Source organism: Eubalaena glacialis, chromosome 6 (assembly GCF_028564815.1).
Source record: "Eubalaena glacialis isolate mEubGla1 chromosome 6, mEubGla1.1.hap2.+ XY, whole genome shotgun sequence".
Taxonomy (NCBI): domain Eukaryota; kingdom Metazoa; phylum Chordata; class Mammalia; order Artiodactyla; family Balaenidae; genus Eubalaena; species Eubalaena glacialis.
The window spans coordinates 46,588,940-46,615,853 of record NC_083721.1 but is presented as its reverse complement, the minus strand read 5'-3'; the positions used below and the strand labels follow the sequence as shown (position 1 = coordinate 46,615,853).

The 26,914-nt window shown below is 37.1% G+C and overlaps 1 protein-coding gene across 3 annotated transcripts in view; it reads right to left on the bottom strand.

The window, feature by feature from the left end:
- ARL6 (ADP ribosylation factor like GTPase 6) overlaps positions 1-26,473 on the bottom strand; it is a 63,288-nt gene extending 36,815 nt beyond the window's left edge. For 2 of the 3 annotated variants that reach the window (XM_061193001.1, XM_061193002.1), the window contains exons 1-5: positions 26,069-26,154; positions 22,632-22,781; positions 9,390-9,451; positions 8,898-8,966; positions 5,026-5,120 (exon numbers count right to left, since the gene is read on the bottom strand). In XM_061193001.1, the coding sequence (XP_061048984.1) occupies positions 5,026-5,120; positions 8,898-8,966; positions 9,390-9,451; positions 22,632-22,754 (349 nt within the window). In that variant the 5' untranslated portion in view covers positions 22,755-22,781; positions 26,069-26,154. Of the gene's footprint in view, positions 1-5,025; positions 5,121-8,897; positions 8,967-9,389; positions 9,452-22,631; positions 22,782-26,068 lie in introns of all 3 variants that reach the window. The other variant, XM_061193003.1, reaches the window with a different exon arrangement.
- Between the last annotated feature and the right edge of the window lie 441 nt (positions 26,474-26,914).

The following is a 26,914-nucleotide window of genomic DNA, read 5'->3' as shown; positions in this document are numbered from 1 at the left end:
CGTAGCAATATTTTTTTGGATCTGTCTCCTAAATCAAAGGAAATAAAAGCAAAAACAAACAAGTGGGACCTAATTAAAGTTAAGAGCTTTTGCACAACAAAGGAAACCACTGACAAAAATGAAAAGACAACCTACTGAACGGCAGAACTTATTTGCAAATGATATGACCAATAGGGGTTAATATCCAAACTATATGAACAGCTCATACAACTCAACATCAAAATAACAAACAACCCAATTAAAAAATGGTCAGAAGATTGAACAGACATTTTTCCAAAGAAGATATACAGCTCACCAACAGGCACATGAAAAGATGCTCAACACCGTTAATCATCTGAGAAATGCAAATTAAAATTGCAATAAGATATCACCTCACACCTGTCAGAATGGCTATCATCAAAAAGAACACAAATAACAAATGTTGGTGTGGATGTAGAGAAAAGGGAACCTTTGTACACTGCTGGTTGGAATGTAAATTGGTGCAGCCACTACGGAAAACAGTATGGAGGTTTTTCAGAAAACTAAAAATAGAACTGTCATATGAGTCAGCAATTCCACTCTTGGGTATTTATTAAAAAAAAACCCCAAACACTAATTTGAAATGATACATGCACCCTAGTGTTCATAATTGCCAAGATATGAAAGCAACCTATGTGTCCATCAGCAGATGAATGGATAAAGAAGATGTAGTACGTATATACAATGGCATACTACTCAGCCATGAAAAGGAATTAAATATCGCCATTTGCAACATGGATGGACTTGAAGGGTATTATGCTGAGTGAAATAAGTCAGACAGAGAAAGGCAAATACTGTATTATATCACTTACACGTGGAATCTAAAAAATACGACAAGCTAGTGAATATAACATAAAAGGAACAGACTCGCAGACATAGGGCCAAACTAGTGGTCACCACTCAGGAGAGGGAAGGGTGGAGGAGCAAGATGGGGTAGGGGATTAAGAGGTTCAAACTACTATGTATAAAATAAATGAGCTACAAGAATATATTGTACAACACAGGGAATATAGCCAATATTTTATATTAACTATAAATGGAACATAACTTTTAAAAATTGTGAATCACTATGTTGTACACCTGAAACTTATATGATATTGTATTAACACATCAACTATACCTCAATAAAGGAAGGATGTGGAAGATGTGAATAACACTATCAACTGACATTTATTGAACTCTTCACCCAAGAACAGCAAGATATACATTCTATGTAATTGCAGATGGAACATTCACCACACTCAATCGTATATGTTAGGTCATATATTTCTAAGAATAAAAATCATGCAGAATAGGTTCTTTGATCACATGGAATTAAATCAGAAATCAATCACAAAAAGATACCTAGAAAATTCCCAAATATTTGGGAAATTAAATAATAATACACTACTAAATAATCCAAGCATCAAAGAAGAATTTACAAGGTAAGCCTGGAAAATACTTTGAGCCAAATAATAAAGAAAAGAAATATACCAAAATTTGTGAGATATAGCTAAATATTCAGAAAATATGTAGTGCTTTAAATGCTTTTATTATAAAACAAAGGTGTAAAATGCTTTATTAGAAAAGAAAGGTGTAAAATCAACGATTTCCACTTCCATCTGAAAAAGATAAAATGAGATTCAATTTAAATACAGAAAGTTCATAATAGAAACGAAAGTTCTTAATAAAAAAAGAGCAGAAATTAATGAAATTTTAAAAAGACACACCCACAGAGGAAAGTGCCAAAACCTAAAACTGGTTCTTGGAAAACTAATAAAACCATAAACTCTTTAAAAGATGTAGCAAGAAAAACGGGAGGAAACATAAATTGCCAGTATTAGAAATGAAAGAAGATATGTATATCATACAGGTCTTACAGACATTAAAATGATAATGAGAGGATGTTACAAACAATTTTATGCCAATAAATTTCACAACTTAGATAAGTTAACAAATGAACAAATTCAGTCACAAATTACCGAAAGTGACCCAAGAAGAAATACAGAACTTTAATAGCCTTACATCTTTTAAAGAAACTGAATTTATAATTCATGCCCCCAACATACACACAAAATCCTGACCCAGATGGCTTCATTGGTAGATTCTATTTTAATGTTTAAGTAAGAAATAATACCAATTCTACAGAAATCCAAAAGATAAAAAAATGAAAAGAGGAGGAGTAAATACTCTTCAATTCATTTTATGAGGTCTCTACAGCCCTAATACAAAATCAGGGGAGGCCATCGCAAGATAGAAAATGACAAAATGAAACCCATTATGCTAAGTGAAATAAGTCAGAGAAAGACAAATATCATATGATCTCACTTACATGTGGAATCTGAAGAAAACAAAACACAACAAACCGATAGATGCAGAGAAGAAACTGGCTGTTGCCAGAGGCGGCTGGGGTGGAGGGAGCTTGAGATGGGTGAAAGGGGCCAAAAAGCACAAACTTCCAGTCATCAAATAATTCACGAGATGTAATGTATAGCATGGTGACTACAGTTAGTAATACTGTACTGTGTATTTGAAAGTTGCTAAGAATAGATCTTAAAAGTTCTCAACCCATGAAAAAAAAACTCTATGTGTCGTAAAAAAAATAGATGTTAACTAGACTTATCACAGTGATCATTTCATAATACAGTTGACCCTGGCACAATGTGGGGGTGGGGCTCCGACCCCTGCACAGTCAAAAATCTGTGAATAACTTCGTTACCAACCCTCTGTATCTGCGGTTCCACATTCATGGATTCAATCAACTTCGAATCATGTAGTACTACTGTACCATTATTTGAAAAAAACCTGCATATAAGTGAACCTGTGCAGTTCAAACCCCAGTTGTTCAAGGGGCCAACTGTATATACAAATATCAAATCATTATGCTGAATACCTGAAACTGATATAATATTATATGTGAATTATATCTCAAAAAAATGTTCACACCAGCTTTATTCATAATTGCCCTGAACTAGAAACAGCCCAGATATTAATCAACAAGAGACTGGATAAACAAACTGTGGTATATTCACATAATAGAATATTACAAAGCAAGTAAAAGCAGTAAACAAGTGATACAACAACATGGGTGACTCCCCAAAACATTATGCTGAATGAAAAAACCTAGGCACAAAAATGTATGTACCTTTCCCCTCATTTATATGAAATTGTAGAATAGGCAAAATTCTGGGGATCAAAATCAAATTAGTAGTTCCTCTGTTTCCAGGTGTGGGGTGTTGATTGGAAAGGGGCATGAAGGAACTTTCTGAGGTGATGAAAATGTTCTGTTTCTTGATTGGGAATGTAGTTACATGAGTGTATGTATTTGTCAAAATTACAGAACTATATACTTAAGATCTGAGCATTTCACTGTATTACAACTTATACTTCAATTAAAAAAAAAACTTCATATATGTTTCAGCTGAGCAATCCCTCCTTTGGGAATCTAACCTATAAAATAAATGCATCAGTAAGTACATAAAGATACATGGGCAAGGCTTCAGTTGAGGAAACCAAGGTTCCCACGGTATTTAAAGCAGATTTTGTAGGAACTATTTCATTTTTTGGTCAACGTCAAAACACTTTTTGGGGAGAAAGTGGAAAGATTAACAAAAAAGGGAATGTAGAATCAAAAGTGCCTTCTCAACCCAGATAAAAGACTAAGTTTTTAAAAGTGAAAAAGTCACATAAAAAGTGCAGGCTGGATAATTTCCCCCCCAAATACTTGAATAAACTTGAGGTTGTCCAGTAAAAATACCAAAGATATTATGGTTAAGCAGCAAGAATTGTTAGAAGTCCTTTTCTAAAAACAAGGGTACAAAGGCCACTTAAAATCTTTTTGCATGAGTAAGGCTAGAAATGCAGAGTTCCACAATACTACTGGAAAACTTACTGTGGGGAAAAAAAGAATATCTAGCAACAGGTGAATGATTGAATAAACTTTGGTACATTCACAGTATGGCATATTAGGCATCATTAAAAAGAATAATTATATATATGCAATTTGACTTGAAAGGATTTCCATCACGCAGTGTTATTTGAGAAGAGGAAGATGCAGAAGAGTGTACAGAATATGATCCCGTCTAGTAAATAACGATGACAGTTCTCATAGCGCCCAACCCTGTACAGTTTGCCCTCTGTATCCATGGACTCCACACCCACAAATTCGACCAACTGTGAATGGAAAATACTCCGGGAAAAAATTACAGAAAGTTCCCAAAAGCAAAACTTGAATTTACCATGCACTGGCATTATTTACATAGTATTTATATTTTCTTAGGTATTATAAGCAATCTAGAGATTATTTAAAGTATATGGGAGGATGCGCATAGATTCTATGCAAATACTACACCATTTTATATAAGGGACGTGAGCAACCACAGCTTTTGGTATCCTCGGGGATCCTAGAACCAATCTCCCATAGATACCAAGGGCGACTGTATGTATCTTTGGTACCTGTATATGTTTGTGTATGTATATATGATATGAAATATAGACAAAGGTATGAAAGAAAAAGTACCAAATTGTTAATACTGATATCTTCAAAGAGGATTGGAGGGCTGGGAGTAGTTTAAAAACAGAAAAGATCTGTTTTAAAATAATTCCCACAATAAATATCTAAGAAATGCTGTGATCACAAACACACACACACACACACACACACGTAAAAAGATGGTAACCAAAAAAATTTTAATGTGTTGAAACATCGATTTTTACTTTCTTCCTTACTCTTTTTCCATCCACATATTTTGCTATTGACACATTACTTACATAATCAGAAAAAAAGGGCATTTTCATTTTCAGGGAAATAAAAACATTGCAAAAAGCTTTGAAATTTAAAAAATATATGGTATTGCAAGTAAAGATATTGTTAATTCTGCATAATTAATATGTTGTAAAATTCAAAAATTTTAAATAAAAGATCACACAGTGTAAACAACACATTTTGCTTACACCAAAGAACAAAACATCATACATAAACAGACCCCAAAGCACAGACATCACGGACTGAAAGACACACACATATACCTGGATGATTCAGAAGAGTATCAAGTTCTTCTTTGGCCACAACCATTCTTAATCTATCACTACTATCAATGACAAAAATAATGGCTTGTCCTTCTCTGTATAATATAAAGAATGAGAAATATTAAAGATAAACTTGAACATTTTTCTATGTTTACTATCCATTTGCAATTCCTAACCTGTGTGTTATGTCTTCATGTCCTATGTCCATTTATACATTACAGGCTTTGGTGCTATTTCTTATTAGTTTATATGAGTAATTAATATATTAACCATGTTAGTCATATTTCATGTAAAATAATTTCTTTTCATTTGGATCATAATATGGTAAATTTAGTGACATTTCATAATTTTAAAAAATAACAAGTAAAACCATAATCCTATTACACAGATACAACCATTAATATTTTCATGTAAATCATTTTCAACATTTCCTTTGTATATATTCATATATGAATATCTACATCTGTATTTAAATGGAATCCTGCTGTTTTATACTGCCTTTCTGAAATATATGTACATTTCCCTGATCTTTTTTTGCAGTATAGTTTGAACTACTTTTATATGAAACATTAAAGCTCTACACCAGTGTTTCTCAAATATTTTTTACCATAACCGTAGTGAGAAATATATTTTACATTAAGATGCAGTTAGACACATAAGTATATGTAAATATATTTGAAATAGTCTCCTGAGACAATACTTACAAAGAGCTTTTATTTTATTCTATTTGACTTTTAAGCTGATAACCAGCCACTGAAATGGTATAAGGATTCACTTATAGATCACAGCGGCACTTCAAAAATCACTGATTTCCTTCCCATCTTTCTTTTAATGATTATAATGTATAATGGACGTGTCATTAAATATTGTACCAAACTTCTATTTTTGGACTTCATAGGTTACTTCCAATTTTCATTACTATGAAAAACTTTGGGATAAACATTCTCCTAAATACATTTAAAAAATTTCTTGATACTTTAAGATCTGTTCTTAGGAATAAAATTTCCAGGAATACATACAAAATTTAAATGTTTAGATAAACATTGACAAATTATCCTCTGGAAATGTTATATCAATTTATACTACTACCAGCACTTTTCCCACTCCCTTGCCAGCATGGCTCTTATCATTCTTTTCAATTTTTTACCATCCTAACAGCATATTATTTTACTTTGCATTTTGTTAATTGCTCATTAAGTTCAATATATTTTCATATATTTATTGGACATTTATATATTTTTTGTGACTCAGTGTAATCATAAATTAAGATTTTAAAGTTCAATGCCATTAGTAACCACATGCATATAAAAATAAAACAACTTTTTAATACCATTTTCTCCTATCATTTAAAAAATGAATGCAGATTATCACAGTCACATTTTACTAGTGGATATAGAAACGGATATAATTGGAAATATCTATCAAGAGCTTTAAAAATGTTCACTTTGAGCCAGTAATTTCATTTATGGAATTTATACTAAGGAAACATGAAGTATGACAAAGATTTATACAGTAATATGTTAACTGAAGAATTGCTTATAATCTTTAAAAACTGAGAACAGTCTTTATGTCCAAAAATAGAGAAATGATTAAGCAAATTTGGGCACAGGAATATGAAAAAATATTAGGCCGCCATGAGAGTTACATCCTTTCTATGTTTTTCCTGATTCACCCTTATCATAGAATGTTAACTGAAAAACTATATAGTACATGGTACATATTTTAGGCTCCTTTCTCAATTATGTAAAGTGTATATTATATATTTCAAAATAGAAGAAACATACCCAAAAGATTAACAATGGTAAATTTATTAGTAGTGAGATTTACAGGAAACAATGTTTAAATATTCTTTTCTATATTTTCCAAACATTAACTCCTTTCCAAATAGGCACTCCTTATATTTTATGCTTTATTACTTTTTTTATATTCTAAGAGTAATATGCAAAAATTATGCAATAATTAACATTACAGAGTCATACAAATGACAAACTAAACTTCCTTTATAATCTTATTCCCAAAACAAATGCTATTAATGGTGCGGTACATATTCCACTAAGAATTTTCTTCTCTCTCCATATATATTAAGCACATACTTTTATTAAGAATAATTTTTTTCTTCATATAATTGAGATATGAAAAAATGTCATTGTAAATAATTCTCAACACACATTCTTCTCTGTGTATCTTTGCCCAGTAGTCCTAGGCATACTGTACTTTTCTGAAAGCAAAAATTATGGCTGTAAGGCATGAACATTTTTCATTTTAACAGATATTGATAAATTATCCTAAGAAAGATGTTACATTCTCACTACAAGAGTGGATTATTTTGCCAACAGTAGACTTAATTAATCTTTTTAACCTCTTTCAGTCTAACAGATTAAAATGCACTTGTCCTTTCACAATCAGAAAAGTATAGAGATAGAGGAAATAAATTTACTATTACTGTAGACTTCTCAACAGTAACCATACTTAGCATTCCATCTACAATGTACCTATAATATTCCTGAATTCATTAACTTTGTCCAAAAAGATTTTGAAGAAAAAGAATTTAAAGTCAGAAAAAAAGCTTCCTTTTTTGAAGTACTATTTTTTATGCAGTATTATGTTTTCTGTAATTAAAATAAATGTTACATTTTTTTAAAGTAACTAAAGTAAATACATTTTTTTTTTTAGAAAAAAGAATTGTTTACCTACTAATTGGAAGAAGAATAAAAAAATCCTATACTGAAAACTGAGGTTTCCTTAAAAACAAAAACACCTCACATTTCCCCCAGAGAATTTATTGCAGGATACCACAAACATTCCACCCTTTCTTTTCCAAACTGGCCCTCAAATCTGAAGCATTCTTCTCTTTCTACCTCAGAGGTCCTCTGGCTCTATATGATTTAAATAGGCCTTCAATATGAAAAGAATATCTGGAATAAATCTCCTTTGGTTCCTACCCAAAGAATACAATATTTGTCCCCACATTAGCATGAAAGAATTAGCCAATGAAAATTAAAATCTGATCTGGCAGTCATCACACACCATTTCAAGACAAGAGTTCATAAGGACAAAAGTGCATTTAGTGAAGAGATACTGTTTATAAATTTCAGACTCCAAAAGTGAGTTACACTCATCTTAAATGAAGAAGTCCTAGCAATATTACAAGTTTAATGAATTTATTTTAACATCGCATGCAAATCTTGAGAAGGTATAACACACTTGGATCCTAGCAACTTGACAGCTGTTAATCTGAAGAAATTGGTGAGCACTTGATTTGCACATGCTAAAAATATCTTGTTTAGAATTGCTTGTAGAACACATGGATCAACTATTAGTGCTGTTATTTTAACTAAATTTATACAGTAAGTATATACTGATCTATCTGGCCGGAATCATACTTGGTCTTGAAGAAATACTGAATAAAAAAAAATCCCTGCCCTTGAGGAGTTCATAATCCCACTAGGGAGGCAGCTATGGTACATGAGTTTAAGATGTAATAAATACGATTCAAGAGATATGAATGGACGAAGTACCGTGTCAACACGGGGGACAGAATAACTGGGCAAAACAGTGGAATCCTTCATAGAGGAGGTGACTTTTGAGCTAGTCCTTAAAGAACAAATATATTAACCTTAAGTTGCAGAGAAGTAGGGTAGAATAGGACATTAAAAACGGACAGAACAACATATGCAAGGTCAGGAAGAATCTGAAGCATTTGAGAAATAATGTGAAGTATGATTATACTTTTTTTAAAAATTAGGAAGTATACTTAAATTATATAAAGAATAAACATTGCAACCTAGCCCATGTAATCATTTGGATTTCTAATCATTACTGGTTATTAAAATATAATCATCTAGTTTACCAACATTCACAAACATACTTACTTATAATAGTGTTCCCAGAGATTTCTGTATCTTCCTTGACCTGACATGTCAAACACTGTAAAAGACAAACTATAAAACAAAACAAACAAAATGAAAAAACATGACTACATTATAAGGTAGTAAAAGTGTAACTTTTACTTAAAATCTTAAATCGTTTTCAATCAAAGAAACCACCCTTGAATATACAATATTCAACTTGGGCCAGCTTTCAAGTACAAGTGCCATAGAATGAATTTTTTTGAATATAAATATGATTTTTACAATGACTAACATATAAAAAAGATATTTCCTTTGCTAGTGAGGTTGTCAAGAGTTTATCTAAACTCTAAATTCTTTAGAATAATCCAGAGGTAGTGGTACAAATATTTTAACATCTATGGGCTTCTGAAATAGCAAATTACTTTTTTCTAAGAGTAGGAGGAATAATTATGTAGATCTAATATCATTTTTCACCCACAACTTCTTAATCACAAGTTTAATAAAATGAATTACCTTGACGATTTGAATTTCTCTATGCTGAATCCTATCGTTGGAACTATATCTTGAGATTGAGCCTTTAAAAGAGAAGACAAAGTTTAGAAAGATGAATTATTCCTCAGGTTAAAAAAAAAGCACCCAGATTTTCCAGCTCTAAAATCTGCCACTAAGGAGATGACAGGATTAAACAAAATTATAAATTTTGCAATGAGATCACTGTGTGTGAATTTTTTATAAAGTTTAAGGTTTACTAATTATAAATCTGCATGTGTGTCTTCACATTCACATTTTGTGGCTTGCTGCAAGTTACCACGGACTTAAAGTGGTTTCATAAGTCTCCTTCAGCTCACATATAGGACTTTCTAATCTTTCATACTTATTGAGTTTATATATGCTACAGAGGACTGTCCTCATGTGTAGATGGTGAATATACATGGTCCCTGCTCTCATGGAATTTATAATCTGGAGGAGGTAAACAGCAATAAACAACTGAGTTACAAGTGAATACAATTTTGGGCAGTGCTCAGTGCAATGAAAGGTGATTGAGGGTGGGAGGCAATGGGGCAGAGGAGGGTTAGTATAGAAGAGCCTCTCTGATGAGGGGACATCTCACCCAGGAGTGAATGTTAAGAAGGGGAAAAGCTATGACAAGATCTTGGCAAAGAACATTCCAGTCAAAGGAATTAGCCAGGGCATGACCTCAAGGCGGGGAGGAACTCACCACTCAGAAAAAGTAGAAGGCCTGTATGTCTAAAGTATATTTAGTAAGGGAAAGAGCTGTATGTAACCAAGAAGATAGGTAGGGCCTTGAAGGTCATGGTGGGAACTGTGTGGAAAAGAGATTGCAAGGGGGTAAGAGTATAGTGGGAGACCTGCTGACACATCCCACAGGCAAGTAAAAGGCCTTAAATGGACAAGTTAGCTCATCAAATGCATCATAATACTTCTATCATCAAAACTTTCTCCTTTTGAACAAAAATCCATTCATTTTCTGACCCAGATGCCTAGGATTTATTCTCAACTCCTCCCCTTTTTACATTCCCTATACAACCGTTCTCTAAGCTTTATTGGTTCTATCTCACTAACTTAGCTCAGGCTCTTATCGTTTCTTGCTTCAGATTACTACGACAGCCTCCTGATTACTCCTAATTGCTAATATACTACCTAAACAAGTTACTTAACTTCTCTAAGCCAGGGGTCCCCAATCCCGGGCCTTGGACCGGTAGCAGTCCATGGCCTGTTAGGATCCGGGCCACACAGCAGGAGGTGAGTGGCGGGTGAGTGAGCGAAGCTTCATATGCCGCTCCCCATCACTCCCCATCGCTTGCATTACCGCCTGAACCATCCCCCCCAACCCCCCCAACCCCCCCTGTGGAAAAACTGTCTTCCATGAAACTGGTCCCTGGTACCAAAAAGGTCTGGGACCGCTGCTCTAAGCCTTAATTTTCCCAAATGTAAAATATATTATTACTATCCTTAACTCATAATGTTATCATGTGAATTAAATAAGTTAATGGATGCAAAATACTCAACATAGTGTCTGGTCCATAGTAAACGCTCAACTAATGTTTGCTATTATTAGAATTACACTCTCACTGATTTCAGTTTCATTCCCCAATTTTCTCCATACTGCCCAAAGTGTAAGTTAAAAAAATTTCCTTTCACTTCATCTTGTTGCTTTTATGTAAAAACAGAAGTAGAGGGGAAATTGTTGCTCCACATCATTATGTTCACTTCGGTAGTCTACTCCTGAAAATTTAAAATTCAAATCGAAAGACAGAAGGTGAAAAGTCACTGTAGCTTGGTCACCTTAATAGTAATGTGTTAGTGAAAAGACCTCCCAGAGCTGCCCTGCTCTTGGTTTTCTGAGATTTGTTTATTCAGCTTTTCCTTTCATCCTGTGAGCTGCCTAGTATTCTTCCAAAAATATCTCTCTTTTTGTTTATGTTAGACAGATTTTATCTCCTGCTACTCAGAATCCTGCCTCATACCTTAGGGGTCTTTCATTGCACAACGAACTTTGGAATAAAGAGTTTCCTAATTTTTGTTGTCCCAAAATGCAACACTGTTTTGATTTTATGGATTTTCATGTGCCAATCATGTGATAAAATCATCAGCTATTATTATTAGGAAAAACATAATAATAAAAAAGTTAAAAGTTTAAAGAAATCTCAGAAAATATACCTCAGATGAATAGCTTTGTCTTCAGTGAACTGTAATTAGAAATTGGCCTAGCCTCTTCACAATCACCCAGTTTCTTCACAAACTCTGTTTCCAGAGAAGCTACCCTTTAACTTGCTGTTTTAATAGGGATAAAATTAATCAACTTTCTTTTCTTCCCCTCACTTCTAAAGTTCTATTGGAAGATAATTAGAAAGAAGAAACTCCACAAATTAATCAGGATAGGACAAGATATGTGGGCTGGTACTTCCAGATTTTCCTCTAAACAATTCCGAAATAGTCTCCACCGATTAACTTTCCTCTGCTCTATCCAGGAACAAATACATTTGGTAATTCTCTAAATTGGACAGGGAATGCTTACAAAGCAAGCAAAGGGCACAGGAATTATTACTTAAGTGGACTAGGCTATCTGAGACAGCCCAGGGATAGACCAACATCAATAAGAGTAGAACAAGATTTCTAAGAGAGGCCCTATTTGGTTAGCTTTATTAAGACTGCTAAAAATGATATCCTTGGTGCTATCGATCATTTCTCCCTGCCCAAAAATAAAAATTAAAAAAATCACCCATCAGTCCATTTGTCCAAAAATACATTTAACTACTAAGCAATATTCTAGGTATCTGGGATTCAGTACTGAACAATACAAGATCTATACTCTTATGGAATTTAATTTTATAATGAGGAAAAATTTAATAAACAACTGTATATGCAAGGTAATTTCAGATTGTTTTAAATGTTAAGAATATAAAACTGGATGATGTGATAGAATGAGAGCATTTATGTTGGGGAGTGGGGCAAAAGTGGGAATTTTAGAAGAAAGGTGTTTACAGAGCACATCTCAAGAAAATGACAGCTACGATCAGGTTCTTGGAAAGTTATCAAGTTAAAATGTACCTCCTCTCTCTCTATTCATCAGTTTAGAAAACCTAGATCAGCAACCTCAGTACATTAACAATAAGTGAACATTAGGACAGCTTAATATTAAAAACTAGTTTGGGTTCAGGAAGTATCTTGTTATCTAGAAACTGATTTTACCCCCCAAAAATAAGAGACTACTATAAAATGAGATTTGCGATTTCTTTTGCAAGACATTTCCTAATAGAGCATTGTAGATTTCTATTATTCACCTTAATTCATTAAAAATAATGAATTTCTCACAGTGGATGTAAGCTCACAAGAAACTTTTCTTGAGTTCAAAGGTAGGGAGGAAGCAAGTGTTATATCTGTGCCTGAATGACAGAGGTTTTGGGGCTTTTAAGAAGTCCCATTTCAAGTGTCCTCTTGGCTATTATCACCAAGTTGTTTTTTAAATTTTTTTAAAGTAAAGCAACTTACTCCGCTCTCAGGATGTAGAGGTCAATTGTTCTCAGGAGATAGGATAGTTGCCTAAAGATTAAGGCTCAGGAAGTGGTGTCAGAAATTAGGCTATCTTCTTAAAAATAGCCCTGGACATAGTCTAGGCTAGTTCCATAATTCATCAGAGGTAGCAGAGAGATAGGTATGTTGGAAAGCAAAAGAAGATTAATTAAAAAGCCTTACTTATTGGCTGCAAGCCCAGGTTTTCCTGAGGACTCTCCCTGACTAATGTGGTGTGTTAGGCAGGATAGTAGATCTTTCACAAGACTAGTCTGAAATTGGGATATTAGAATATTTCAAGATGATAGACTGAGCTTATGCTGCCTCCTTCTCCTTCTGCCCCAAATGACCAATAATGTTTAGAGAAGAAAGCTGTTCCCATCCATATCATATCAAAGATTATCCTTATGGTAATAACCATGTCTTGGGACAGAAAATCACTATACTGTTGGGGATGATGGAAAAAGATAATGTAATTTCTGTTTTGTTCTTTGAATGTTATTTCTGCCAATTTGAGTATAGCAGGCACTGGGGGGGCTGGTCCACTTTGGGGCTATTAACTGTGGCTCTGGTTTCAATCATTTTGTACTTATTTGAGACTACTTTTACAAAAAAATTACTTTTGAGGATATTCCTTCATGTGGAGAAAAATGGAAATATCTCCTATATGATAGGACCTTACCTAAAGAATTTCCTTATAATCTTGCTCACAGCCTTACCTGCAGAAATGCCACTAAGTTTAACTATTAGCCCAGGTTGATCTGCTGATAGCTGATCCATGGAACTAATTATGGACCCAAGCACAGCTGCATGTGGTTCTATTTTTACCATACATCCATCATTCTCTAAATTCAATTCAGACCCCACTCAATTGGGTAGGATGCTATATCTTCCTCTCAAGGACTGTTAAAGAAATTTCTCATAATCACCTAGGTCAGGAGACAGACTCCAATGTATACAGACTTTCTGACCTGTTCTTTTCCTTATTGGGGAAGAATCTCTTTTTCTCTGCTTCTATATAGAGAGAAATCCATTAAAATAATACTTCTAGTTACTCTATCTCCCCTCTCCAAATTTATTCCTCTTCAAATGGAAAAAAAAAGAGACTTCTTTGACTTCTCAGTTTATGAAATGGAAACCGACATCCTTGGTTCTGCCTCTCTCTTTGTCTCTGTCTCTTTGAGAGCCACGTGCTTCTTGAAACTGTGCATTCTCATCTGTTCTTAACCATGCAGTAAACCTAGATGAGCAGAATCTTTCCCTGAGGAGGAAAGCTTGAATTTTGGGACACGAATCATAACTTATAGAGTGTTAGCAAGTCCTCTGGCCAGACCTAAACCTTGCCCTCCAAAATGACCTTTTTCAATAAAACTGCTAGTTTTCATCTCTGCCTGACTTCAGCACGTACATCTCAGCTGATTTCCAGCTTGGCTGGGGAGCCCCTTAAAACACCTAAATTGCTTTGCAAATCCATTTTCAACTTCTTATCACGGCTGCCTCAAACAAACTCCCACCTGAAAATACACCAGCAATTAGTTGTTTTCACATGGCGAACTCACTCATGTAGAAGAAGGGAATGATGACCAGAAGAAAAGAAATAATGGCATTTTTGTAATTCCAAAGCAATCTCGAACTAAACGGAAGTATAACTGAAGCCGTTGGGAGGAAAAAAAAAAAAAAAAGGCAGTAAGGCTTCTCATTCTGCTCAACCTGAAGCACTGTTTGGAGGCACTGAAGTCCACCTTCAATGACCATATTTAGGAGCAATGCTTCCCGCTCTCCAGCCATTCAGTCATTAGGAGTACCAGCTTGCTAATTTTTGTTCTGTCTGTATGCAGTCTATATTATTTTTTTACTCAGCATTTTTCATTGATTGACTAACGGTTTTTACCTAGATAAAAGTACTTACAACTGTGAATGTTAGCTGTCTACCCAATATCCACTCTCCTCTTCTTTCATACTTACAGGACCCCTATTACTAATGGAAGCAGCAATATGTCCTGCTTAATAAAAAAAAAATCCAGCCTCATTTACAGATAGGGGTAGCCAGTGAGGTAAAAGAGTCATTAGTTGGGGCTTCTAGGTAAGCTCTTTAAAGAGGGCTTATTTAGCAAGAAGGCTTATTCTTTTGCCCTGTTCTTTTCTCATCCCTGTGATTTAGAATATAGATAAGATAGTTAACTAAGGTGGCTATGTGGAGATCTTGAGGATCTTGAAGAAAACCAGGCACTAAGGATAGCAAAGCAGAAAGATGGAAGATGCCTGGACCATGCAGCTGCCACAGCAGCCTTGGAATACCTCTTCTGGACTTATTTAGATGACAGAAAAATAAGTATCTTATTTAGTCTACTGTTATGTGGGTTTTCTTTATATGTAGCAGAACCTAACTGTAACTCATGCATTATGTGGTGCATGTGCTAGCTTTATATATATTTCAGTTATTAAAATAATATGTTCAAGTACTTACTACTTAAATGACTCAAAGTCATCTTGCTTGCTACTACTGATATGCATACCACACTCCTGGGAAACTGTCTAATTATCCATAGAACCTATAAAAATGATTCACCTTTCTCTTTGTTTTGCTCTTCTTGTAAAGAGAGGGCCAAAAAGAAGGCAATGCTACCTGAAAGTAAACTCCACAAATTTGTGAAGATCTTCTGAGAAGAAAAGACATTTGGAAAATATTCCAGTTTAAATAATAAAGATTTACCTACCTATCTGCATAAAATACACTGCAAATTATGGCTGGCTGATGCTTATTAATTTAAGGTACCACAAATTTAACAAGATTTCATAACATGATAATGAAGTTATAATGGCAAACAAAATAATCGGGCCTTATCTTTCTTTAGCAGAAAATACAGGGGCGGAGTCAAGATGGCGGCAGGAGAGGATGCGGAGTTCACGTCTCCCCACAACTAGGGTGCCTGCCGGACACTGGTGGGGGACCTCAACGCCCAAGGAGATGGGAGGAACCCCCAAACGACTGGGTAGGATGAGGGGGGAGTGAGGGGGGAGAAGAAGTGGAGGCCGGACAGGACTGGCGCACCTGAGGGGTGGCTGGGAGAGGGGAGGGGTTCCCATGCCCGGAGGGAGCTTCGGGGGCTCAGAGGATCAGGGGGAGCACGTCTAGCGTCTCCCTTGCCCAATCGGGCCCTGGGAAGCCTTCAGGGCTCCTCAGCAGGGTCCTCCACCCTCCGAGGCCCCGTTGGTCCTAGAGCCATAGGAGGGAGGCGAGGGGAAGAAGAGGAGAGGTGGGCGGGAGGAGCCCTCCCAGACCGGAGGATCAGGGAAGTGCGACAGGTCTTTGCCCTGGCCACTCGGCTGCAGGAAGCTTGCTGGGCTCCAAGGCCCGCTCTGGGCTACGTGGGTCCTAGCAGCATAGGAGGGAGGCAGGGGGAGAGGAGGAGAGGCGGGAGGGAGGGGCCCTCTGGGGCTGGAGGATCAGGGGAGGTGCGGCCGGCATTTCCCCCCAACCCACTTGGGCCCCGGGAAGCCTGCTGGGCTCCCAGGCCTGGTGCTCTGATCTCCAGGGCCCCCTCCAGCCTTGTGGGTCCTAGGAGCATGGGAGGGAGGGAGGAGAGGGGAAGAGGAGGAGAGGCAGACCATCCAGGGCCAGGGGATCACGGAAGGCACTGTGGGCATTTCCCCCGCCCACTTGGCCCCAGGAAGCCTGCTGGGCTTCTGGGTCTGGTCCTCTGCCTTCCAGGATCTCCTCTGGCCATGTGGGTCCCAGGGGCATAGGAGGGAGGGAGGGGGGAGAAGAGAGGCCAATGGGGAGGGGCCTTCCAGGATCAGAGGATTGGGGGGAACATGCTTAGCATTTCCCCTGCCCACTCGGGCCCAGTGAGCCTGCTGGGGTCCTGGACCAGGTCCTCCACCCTCCAAGGCCAGAGGCACTGCCTGGGCCCGTCCTGCTGAGGCTCCTCCTGCTGCATTGAGCCTAAGACTCACCGCCCCACCCACCCAGCCCCGGCAGGGCCTTTTCCTGCTCTGTTGGTCCTAAGCATAGGCCCCGCCCCCACCTAAAACCCGCCGTTGCCTAAGCCCCGCCCCCCACAGCCACGGCTTTTTCCGATTTTTTTTTCTTTTTCTCCTCTTTTTCACTATTGTGGTTCTGTTTTACCTTCCGTTGTTGTTTCAACTATATTCTTATTCTTTCTAACATATCTGTTAGTTTTCTAATCTAATTTTATTTTTCACTCTTTGTTATTGTTCTGCTCCTTTTCTTCTTTTTTTTTTTTTTGCCGCCCCACACATCATGCGGGATCTTGGTTCACAAGATGGGGGTCAGGCCAGAGCTCCTGCAGTGGGAGCTTCGAGTCCGAACCACTGGACTAACAGAGAACCTCAGACCCCAGGGAATATTCATTGGAGTGAGGTCTCCCAGAGGTCCTCATCTTGGCACCAAGACCCAGCTCTACCCAACAGCCTACAAACTCAAGTGCTGGACGCCTCAGACCAAACAACCAGTAAAACAGGAACACAATCCCACCCATCAAAAAAAAAAAAAAAGGGAAGACAAAAAAATATGTTGCAGATGAAGGAGCAAGGTAAAAACCTACAAGCCCAAATAAATGAAGAGGAAATAGGCAACCTACCTAAAAAGAATTCAGAGTAATGATAGTAAAGATGATCCAGAATCTCAGAAATAGAATGGAGGCACAGACTGAGAAAATACAAGAAATGTTTAATAAAGATCTAGAAGAACTAAAGAACAAATAAACAGAGATGAACAGCACAATAACTGAAATGAAAAATACACTAGAAGGAATCAATAACAGAATAACTGAGGCAGAAGAACAAATAAGTGAGCTGGAAGACAGAATGGTGGAAATAACTGCCAAGGAACAGAATAAGGAAAAAAGAAAGAAAAGAATTGAAGACAATCTTAGAGACCTATGGGACAACACTAAACACACCAACATTCGAATTATAGGGGTCTCAGAAGAAGAAGAGAGAAAGAAAGGGTCTGCGAAAATATTTGAAGAGATTACAGTGGAAAACTACTGTAACATGGGAAAGGAAATAGTCACCCAAGTCCAGGAAGCACAGAGAGTGCCATACAGGATAAACCCTAGAAGAAACACACCAAGACACATATTAATCAAACTAACAAAAATTAAATTCAAAGAAAAAATATTAAAAGCAGCAAGGGAAAAGCAAAAAATAACATACAAAGGAATGCCCATAAGGTTATCAGCTAATTTTTCAGCAGAAACTCTGCAGGCCAGAAGGGAGTGGCAGGATACACTTAAAGGGATGAAAGAGAAAAACCTACAACCAAGATTACTCTACCCAGCAAGGATCTCATTCAGATTCAATGGCAAAATCAAAAGCTTTTCAGACAAGCAAAAGCTAACAGAATTCACACCACCAAACCAGCTTTACAGCAAATGCTAAAGGAACTTCTCTAGGCGGGAAACACGAGAAGAAAAAGACCCACAAAAACAAACCCAAAACAATTAAGAAAATGGTAGTAGGAACATAGATATCGATAATAACCTTGAATGTAAATAGATTCAATGCTCCAACTAAAAGACACAGACTGGTTGAATGTATACCAAACAAGACCATATATATGCTGTCTACAAGAGACCCACTTCAGACCTAGGGACACATACAGACTGAAAGTGAAGGGATGGAAAAAGATATTCCACACAAATGGAAATCAAAAGAAAGCTGGAGTAGCTATACTCATATCAGATAAAATAGACTTTAAAATAAAGACTGTTACAAGAGATAAGGAAGGACACTACATAATGATCAAGGGATCAATCCAAGAAGAAGATATAACAATTATAAATATTTATGCACCCAACATAGGAGCACCTCAGTACATAAGGCAAATGCTAACAACCAAAAAAGGGGAAATAGACAGTAACACAATAATAGTACGGGACTTGAACACCCCACTTACACCAATGGACAGATCATCCAAGCAGAAGATAAATAAGGAAACACAAGCTTTAAATGACACAACAGACCAGATAGATTTAATTGATATTTATAGGACATTCCATCTGAAAGTGGCAGAATACACTTTCTTCTCAAGTGCACACGGAACATTCTCCAGGAAAGTTCACATCTTGGGTCACAAATCAAGCCTCAGTAAATTTAAGAAAACTGAAATCGTATCAAGCATCTTTTCTGACCACAACGCTATGAGACTGGAAATCAATTACAGAAAAAAACCGTAAAAAATACAAATACAGGGAGGCTAAACAGTGCACTACTAAATAATCAAGAGATCACTGAAGAAATCAAAGGAGAAATTTAAAAAATACATAGAAACAAATGACAACGAAGACACTGTGACCCAAAATCTATGGGATGCAGCAAAAGCAGTTCTAAGAGGGAAGTTTATAGCAATTCAATCTCACCTCAAGAAACAAGAAAACTCTCAAACAATCTAACCTTACACCTAAAGCAACTAGAGAAAGAAGGACAAAGAAACCCCAAAATCAGTAGAAGGAAAGAAATCATAAAGATCAGAGCAGAAATAAATGAAATAGAAATGAAGAAAACAATAGCAAAGATCAATAAAATTAAAAGTTGGTTCTTCGAGAAGATAAACAAAATTGATAAAACTTTAGCCAGACTCATCAAGAAAAAAAGAGAGAGGACGCAAATCAGTAAAATTAGAAATGAAAAAGGAGAAATCACTTCTGACACCGCAGAAATAAAAAGGATTATAAGAGACTACTACAAACAACTATATGCCAGTAGAATGGACAACCACGAAGAAATGGACAAATTCTTGGAAAGGTACAATTTTCCAAGAGTGAACCAGGAAGAATTAGAAAATATAAACAGACCTATCACAAGTAATGAAATTGAAACTGTAATTAAAAATCTTCCAACAAACAGAAGTCCAGGACCAGGTGGCTTCACAGGCAAATTCTATCAGACATTTAGAGAAGAGCTAACAACAATCCTTCTCAAAATCTTCCAAAAAATTGTAGAGGGAGGAACACTTCCAAATTTGTTCTGCAAAGCCACCATCACCCTGATACCAAAGCCAGACAAAAGATACCACAAAAAAAATAAAATTACAGACTAGTATCACTAATGAACATAGATGCAAAAATCCTCAACAAAATACTAGCAAACAGAATCCAACAACACATTAAAAGGATCATACATAATGATCAAGTGGGATTTATCCCAGGAACGCAAGGATTCTTCAATATATGCAAATCAATCAATGTGATACACCATATTAACAAATTAAGGAATAAAGACCATATGATCATCTCAATAGATGCAGAGAAAGCTTTTGACAAAATTCAACACCGATTTATGATAAAAACCCTCCAGAAAATGGGCACAGAGGGAACCTACCTCAATGTAATAAAGGCCATATACGACAAACCCACAGCCAACATCATACTCAATGGTGAAAAACAGAAAGCATTTCCACTAAGACCAGGAACAAGACAAGGACGGCCACTCTTGCCACTCTTATTCAACATAGTTTTGGAAGTTCTAGCCACGGCAATCAGAGAAGTAAAAGAAATAAAAGGAACACAAATTGGAAAAGAAGAAGTAAAACTGTCACTGTTTGCAGATGACATGACAGTATGCATAGAAAATCCTAAAGATGCCACCAGAAAACTACTAGAACTAATCAATGAATTTGGTAAGGTTGCAGGATACAAAATTAATGCACAGAAATCTCTGGCATTCCTGTACACTAACAACAAAAAATCAGAAAGAGAAATCAAGGAAACAATCCCATTTACCATCGCAACAAAAAGAATAAAATACCTAGGAATAAACCTACTACCTAAGGAGGTAAAAGACTTGTACTTAGAAAACTATAAAACATTGATGAAAGAAATCAAAGATGACATAAACAGATGGAGAAATATACCATGTTCTTGGATTGGAAGAATCAATATTGCAAAAATGACTACTCAAAGCAATCTATGGATTCAATGCAATCCCTATCAAACTACCAATGGCATTCTTCACAGAAATAGAACAAAAAATTTTACAATTCGTATGGAAACGCAAAAGACCCTGAATAGCCAAAGCAATCTTGAGAAAGAAAAATGGAGCTGGAGGAATCAGGCTATCCAACTTCAAACCATACTACAAAGCTACAGTAATCAAGGCAGTATGGTACTGGCACAAAAACAGAAATATAGATCAATGGTGCAGGATAGAAAGCCCAGAGATAAACCCACGCACCTGTGATCACCTAAACTATGACAAAGGAGGCAAGAACATACAATGGAGAAAAGACAGTCTCTTCAATAAGTGGTGCTGGGAAATCTGGACAGCTACATGTAAAAGAATGAAATTAGAACATTCCCTAACACCATACACAAAAATAAACTCCAAATGGATTAAAGACCTAAATGTAAGACCAGACACTATAAAACTCTCAGAGGAAAACATAGGAAACACACTCTTTGACAGAAACCACAGCAAGATCGTTTTTTACCCACCTCCTAGAGTAATGAAAATAAAAACAAAAATAAACAAATGGGACCAAATTAAACTTAAAAGCTTTTGCACAGCAAAGGAAACCATAAACAAGACAGAAAGACAACCCTCAGAATGGGAGAAAATATTTGCAAATGAAACAATAGACAAAGGATTAATCTCCAAAATATATAAACAGCTCATGCAGCTCAATATCAAAAAAACAAACAACCCAATTAAAAAATGGGCAGAAGACCTAAATGGACACTTCACAAAAGAAGACATACAGATGGCCAAGAGGCACATGAAAATATGCTCAACATTACTAATTACTAGAGAAATGCAAATCAAAACTACAATGAGGTATCACCTCACACCAGTCAGAATGGCCATCATCAAAAAATCTAGAAACAATAAATGCTGGAGAGGGTGTGGAGAAAAGGGAACCCTCTTGCACTGTTGGTGGGAATGTTAATTGATACAGCCACTATGGAGAACAGTATGGAGGTTCCTTAAAAAACTGAAAATAGAACTACCATATGACCCAGCAATCCCACTACTGGGCATATACCCAGAGAAAACCATAATTCAAAAGGACACATGCACCCCAATATTCATTGCAGCACTATTTAGAAGAGCCAGGACATGGAAACAATCTAAATGTCCAATGACAGATGAATGGATAAAGAAGATGTGGTACATATATAGAACGGAATATTACTCAGCCATAAAAAGGAACAAAATTGGTTCCTTTGTGACATGTGGATGGACCGAGAGTCTGTCATACAGAGTGAAGTAAGCCAGAAAGAGAAGAACAAATATTGTGTATTAATGCATATATGTGGAATCTCGAAAAATGGTATAGATGGACCTATTTGTAGGGCAGGAATAGAGACGTAGATGTAGAGAACGGACATGTGGATATGAGGGGAAGGGGAGGGTGGGACGACTTGGGAGATTAGGTTTGACATAAATACACTACCACTTGTAAAATAGATAGCTAGTGGGAACCTGCTGTATAGCACAGGGAGCTCAGCTTGGTGCTCTGTGATGACCTAGATGGGGGGAGAAGCAGGAGAGGGAGGTTCAAGAGGGAGGGGATATAGGTATACATATAGCTGATTCACTTCACTGTGCAGCAGAAACTAACACAACATTGTAAAGCAATTTTACTCCAACAAAAAAAAAATAATGGATTATAAAAAATAAATAAAAATAAAAACAATCCTTTATAAAAAAGAAAAAAAAAAGAAAATACACAAAGTATCTAATAAATATACTTACGTTTGAAGGTTTAAGTTTATTAATGATTGTTGTTTTGCCACTATTATCCAGCCCAAGGCACAAAACATGAACCTCCTTCTTCCTCAGGCCAAGCAAGCCTGAAAGTCTGTCTAGCAATCCCATAATGTGAGTCAAGTATTTACAAACCAGCTGCAAGTCAGGAAAAAAAAAAAAAGATATATTACCCACAGGCACCTTAAGAATAGAAAATATGAGCATATGTATCCCAAATTTCAGAATTTAAAGACACAGTGATATTGTGAAAACCAGGTCAATGTAGCTCTGCATTTAGTAAACAGAGTTTAAGCTGATTACCAGAAAGGAGACTTAACTGAAATGCAGATTGGCGGATAATAACCCCTGGCAACACAGAATAATGCCCTTGAAATAACTGTACATTTCTCATCGTAACATATAATACTTAAGAAGAAAATGTGGTTAAACTCAGAATCATGTGGAGTCTGCCATTTGTGATACTTGAGAATATCTGCAGCCTTTTCTGGAAATCTGGAACAATGTATGGGCAATGGCATTCATGTGAAGCCTGATGCTGAAGCTTAGAAAGTAGAAGGCAGACCAGAATAACAGAGAAAAACTGAGATTTTGGCTACATCATTTGAGCCACTGGTCAAATCTTTTTCTAAAGCCAGCCCCATTGTAGTTTGCAATAATACAAAGTAATAAACATTAAATTCACCATTTTTGTTTCTTTGCTTGATTATATCCAGTTTAGGTTATGTCTTCTATCAACAGAAACAAAAAATCCTAACTGATATATTTATCTTAATTTTTCCTTAGTCCTTACGTATATCTTTGTAAGTCACCACAAATCCATTTGGGAAGAAGGTTATGTATAAAACACACACACAATTTGAACCTTAATAAATACCTGTTTCTTTGAAACTATAACTTACATGAACTATCCTGTTAAGTATCATTTTAAAAGAATTTTAACTAGTGTACTAGTAAAGAATATGAATGTAAATACCAATCTTACATTTTCATCTCATTTTCTCAAATACCATAAAAGTTTCTTTGTTAACTTGTCCCTGAAGTGTTCATTTGTTTATCAATTCTTTCTTTGGAAAAAAAAATCCTTCCAATGCAAACTTTCAAAAAAACTCCATCAGTAATCCAAACATAAGCATTTTGAAGTCAAATAAAACTGCTGATGATGTGTTGCTGGCTATGTAACTTTATGGCTATTCATACCCTTCTAAGGTACTGTTAGATTTAGACTTCAGGTCTCCAAATGAAACTTTCCAAAGGTTCTTCCTTTCAGTCCATCACCACCCCCACCTCCCAAAACATTATTTTGTGGTGGGAGAAGAGAGATACCACTTTTGCCAGCCCTCAACTGCTGCAGAGACTGCTACAGCAGTAACTACAATACATCTGTATTCCAAACATTTCCTATTACTCTCCAAACCACCATTTTCAAAGTTCTCTTAAAAAAAAAAAAAACCAAAATAAAAACCTCTAAATATCAGTTTCATTTAATTGATTTATTCTCATCTCCATCTAAGGTTCCAGAAGCTTGTCATCTTACAGCTCATTCAGTATTTTTTATTCCACACCAAAAAGGCAAGACCATACCTTGAAGGATGTGAGGATGCAGCAACTTAAAAAATAAGAAGCTTCCAAGACAACTGCATCTGAAAGGTGGCTGCATCATTAGTTTTGCTTAGGTCCCTTCAGAGATCATTATGGACAGAAATTTTAAAACTGAATTCCAATGATGTGCAGAAAAGAGAAGGTGAAGCATCCCACCCAAACACGGGGCCACAGTTGTCTTACCCAAGGGATGGGTTTGATTTCAGGTACTCCATTTGTGCCTCTTGAATCGACTTTTCTCCTTGTGTTGGAGATTCAAATCTCACTCAACCCATTCCTTTAAATCTCAGCTTAGGGATAGGCATTTGTAGAATCTATTTTAAGTTAGCCTTCTGATATCATGAAACAATTCACACAGACCATTTTAATTCAAAGTAAATTTGCTATTACCCACTTTGTTATTAATTGTACTAAGCATATTGATATAGGTTTATATCTTGTTTTCCAATTCCCATACAATTTTGAATAGGTTTTAAAAAAATATGACCACTTCTCATATCATCCCCCTCTGGGCATCTACGATAAAGCACTGATTGTCAAAAAGCTTGGTACTTGAATATTCATTTTTTCATAGAACATCGGATTGTGATTTTCCGTCCCCTTTTCATGGATTATCAAACACCTGATGCTTGTTATTGAAATACTGTGGGATATACAATTTAAAAGAGAAGCCAGTTGTTCTAAAAGATATAATTACATTTATTGAAGTTGCTTTATAAACAACTATCATATAGCCTTATATATGCTTCTATTTCTTAGTAATTATACATCTTTATAAATTTACTTTTTGCATGCATGAAATAAGGAAATAGAAGATAATTTAAGTCACTCGACATTCATTAACCATGTCCTAAGTGCACAGGAGGAGATACAGTGAAAGTTTTCTGTAGCAACCTACTCCTATAGCCATGATTCTCGGTCCTGGCTGCACACTGGAGTCAGCTAATTGGATTAGTATTTCTGAAGATGGAATCAGGGCATCTGTATTTTAAAAAGCTACACAGTGTTTCTGATGTACAGTCACTATTGAGAACTTCAGGATTTTAGAATAAAGTCTAAACTTCCATGCATAGCTTTTAAAGTTGTTCACAATCTGGCTCCAATTTACCTTTCCAGTTTCTTATTTTACTGTTTTCCTCTCTCTGCAAACCAGCCAATCAAATTCTCTTGGCTGTTATCTGAGGAACGGCTTTTTTTTCTTTTCTTTCTTTCCTTTTTTTGGCCCCTCCAGGCGTCAAGAGGGAATCCTAGTTCCCCAACAAGGGATTGAACCCGGCCCCCTGCAGTGGAAGCGAGGAGTCTTAACCATTGGACCACCAGGGAAGTCCCAGAATCTGCTTTTTAAAGGTTTTTTGTTTTTGTTTTTAACTTGTTGCCATAAAAGTCCTGAAGAATTAGGATGTTACCCAGTTACGAGCTTGGAAGGTAGGCTACACAGAGAGAGAGTGGTCGAGCAAAGAAAACACCATGAATGGTACTTTGTAACTTTAAAAATGTTTCTAGAGTGAATTATAGCACACTCTCACTACCCAATAAATATTTTTATTCAGCTTTCAGTTTTTGATGATGAAATTTCAATTATACTTCCCACACAGCAAAGAGGCCCAAATCGGGCAGTGTTAAAACCATCCAATCAAACAAAAATTCACCCAAAGCAGTTCCATGAGTTTTCTGGGGTCCATAGCCCACTTCTTCTTTTCTAGTTCTCACACATTAGAAACAACCACACGGAGTGAAAAACATGAGGAAGAGCAATTCTAAAATTGGCGGCGGAGGGGACTGGGGGGTGGCGCTGGATACAAAAATTGGGGTTGGGGAGATACCTGGTCTTTGAGGTTAGTCCTGCGGGCCCGGGAGCTGCTGAAGAACAGGAATGGACGCACTCGCTCGTATCCGTCTCTGCGATGGGAATCTGGTGCGGGCGTCCCTCAGCCTTCCTCTCTAGGCCTCCATAGAAAGGATCCCTGGGCCTGAGCAAAGCCGCCTCCGCAAGTTGGGTGAGGGGGTAGCCTCCGCCTCAGCCCAAGCATCAGTGGCGGGTCAGGCGCCGTGGTGCGTGGCGTTCCCCGGGCAACCGGAGGTTCTTCCGGTGCGGAGCCACGCCTCCTCAGAGGTCTCAGCGCGTCAGCCGCCGTGCTCCTGTTAAGGGATTGAAGAGCTCCCCCAAATGCCAGAGGCAAAGCGAGGCGTATTGAAGAAGTGTAAGCGAGGTTGAAGGGGTGAACTGCAGCCTCCCAGCGAGGAGCCGCGCTGTCCCCGGTGGAGCATAATGGGAGTTGTAGGCTCGCGCACAGCCTGCTGGGAAGTGTTTGGCGTCCGCGTTGGCTTCGGACGTTTCTCGCCGCGCGGTCTCTCCGCCCTCTCAGGAAAGTCGGCTCACAGGGAAAGGCGCACCTTGTGGCGCCCAGAGCGCTGAGGAGTCTGCGTCGACGTCGAGCATGGGCGCAGCGTGGTGGCGACAAGTGCGGGACCCGACTATGAGCTCTAGGGCGAGAAGTACGCCGGGATTTCCTGGTTGCCCATCGCATCCACCCTTTTCCAGGCTGTTAGGCCTCAGACCCCGGAGTCCTGGAGAAGCAAAACCGTTCATGCGGGCAGGGAGAGGAGATAAACTCACAGGCTTTATTCGGCGAAGGAAGTCTGCCTGAACCTGGTTTCTGAGCTGTCTG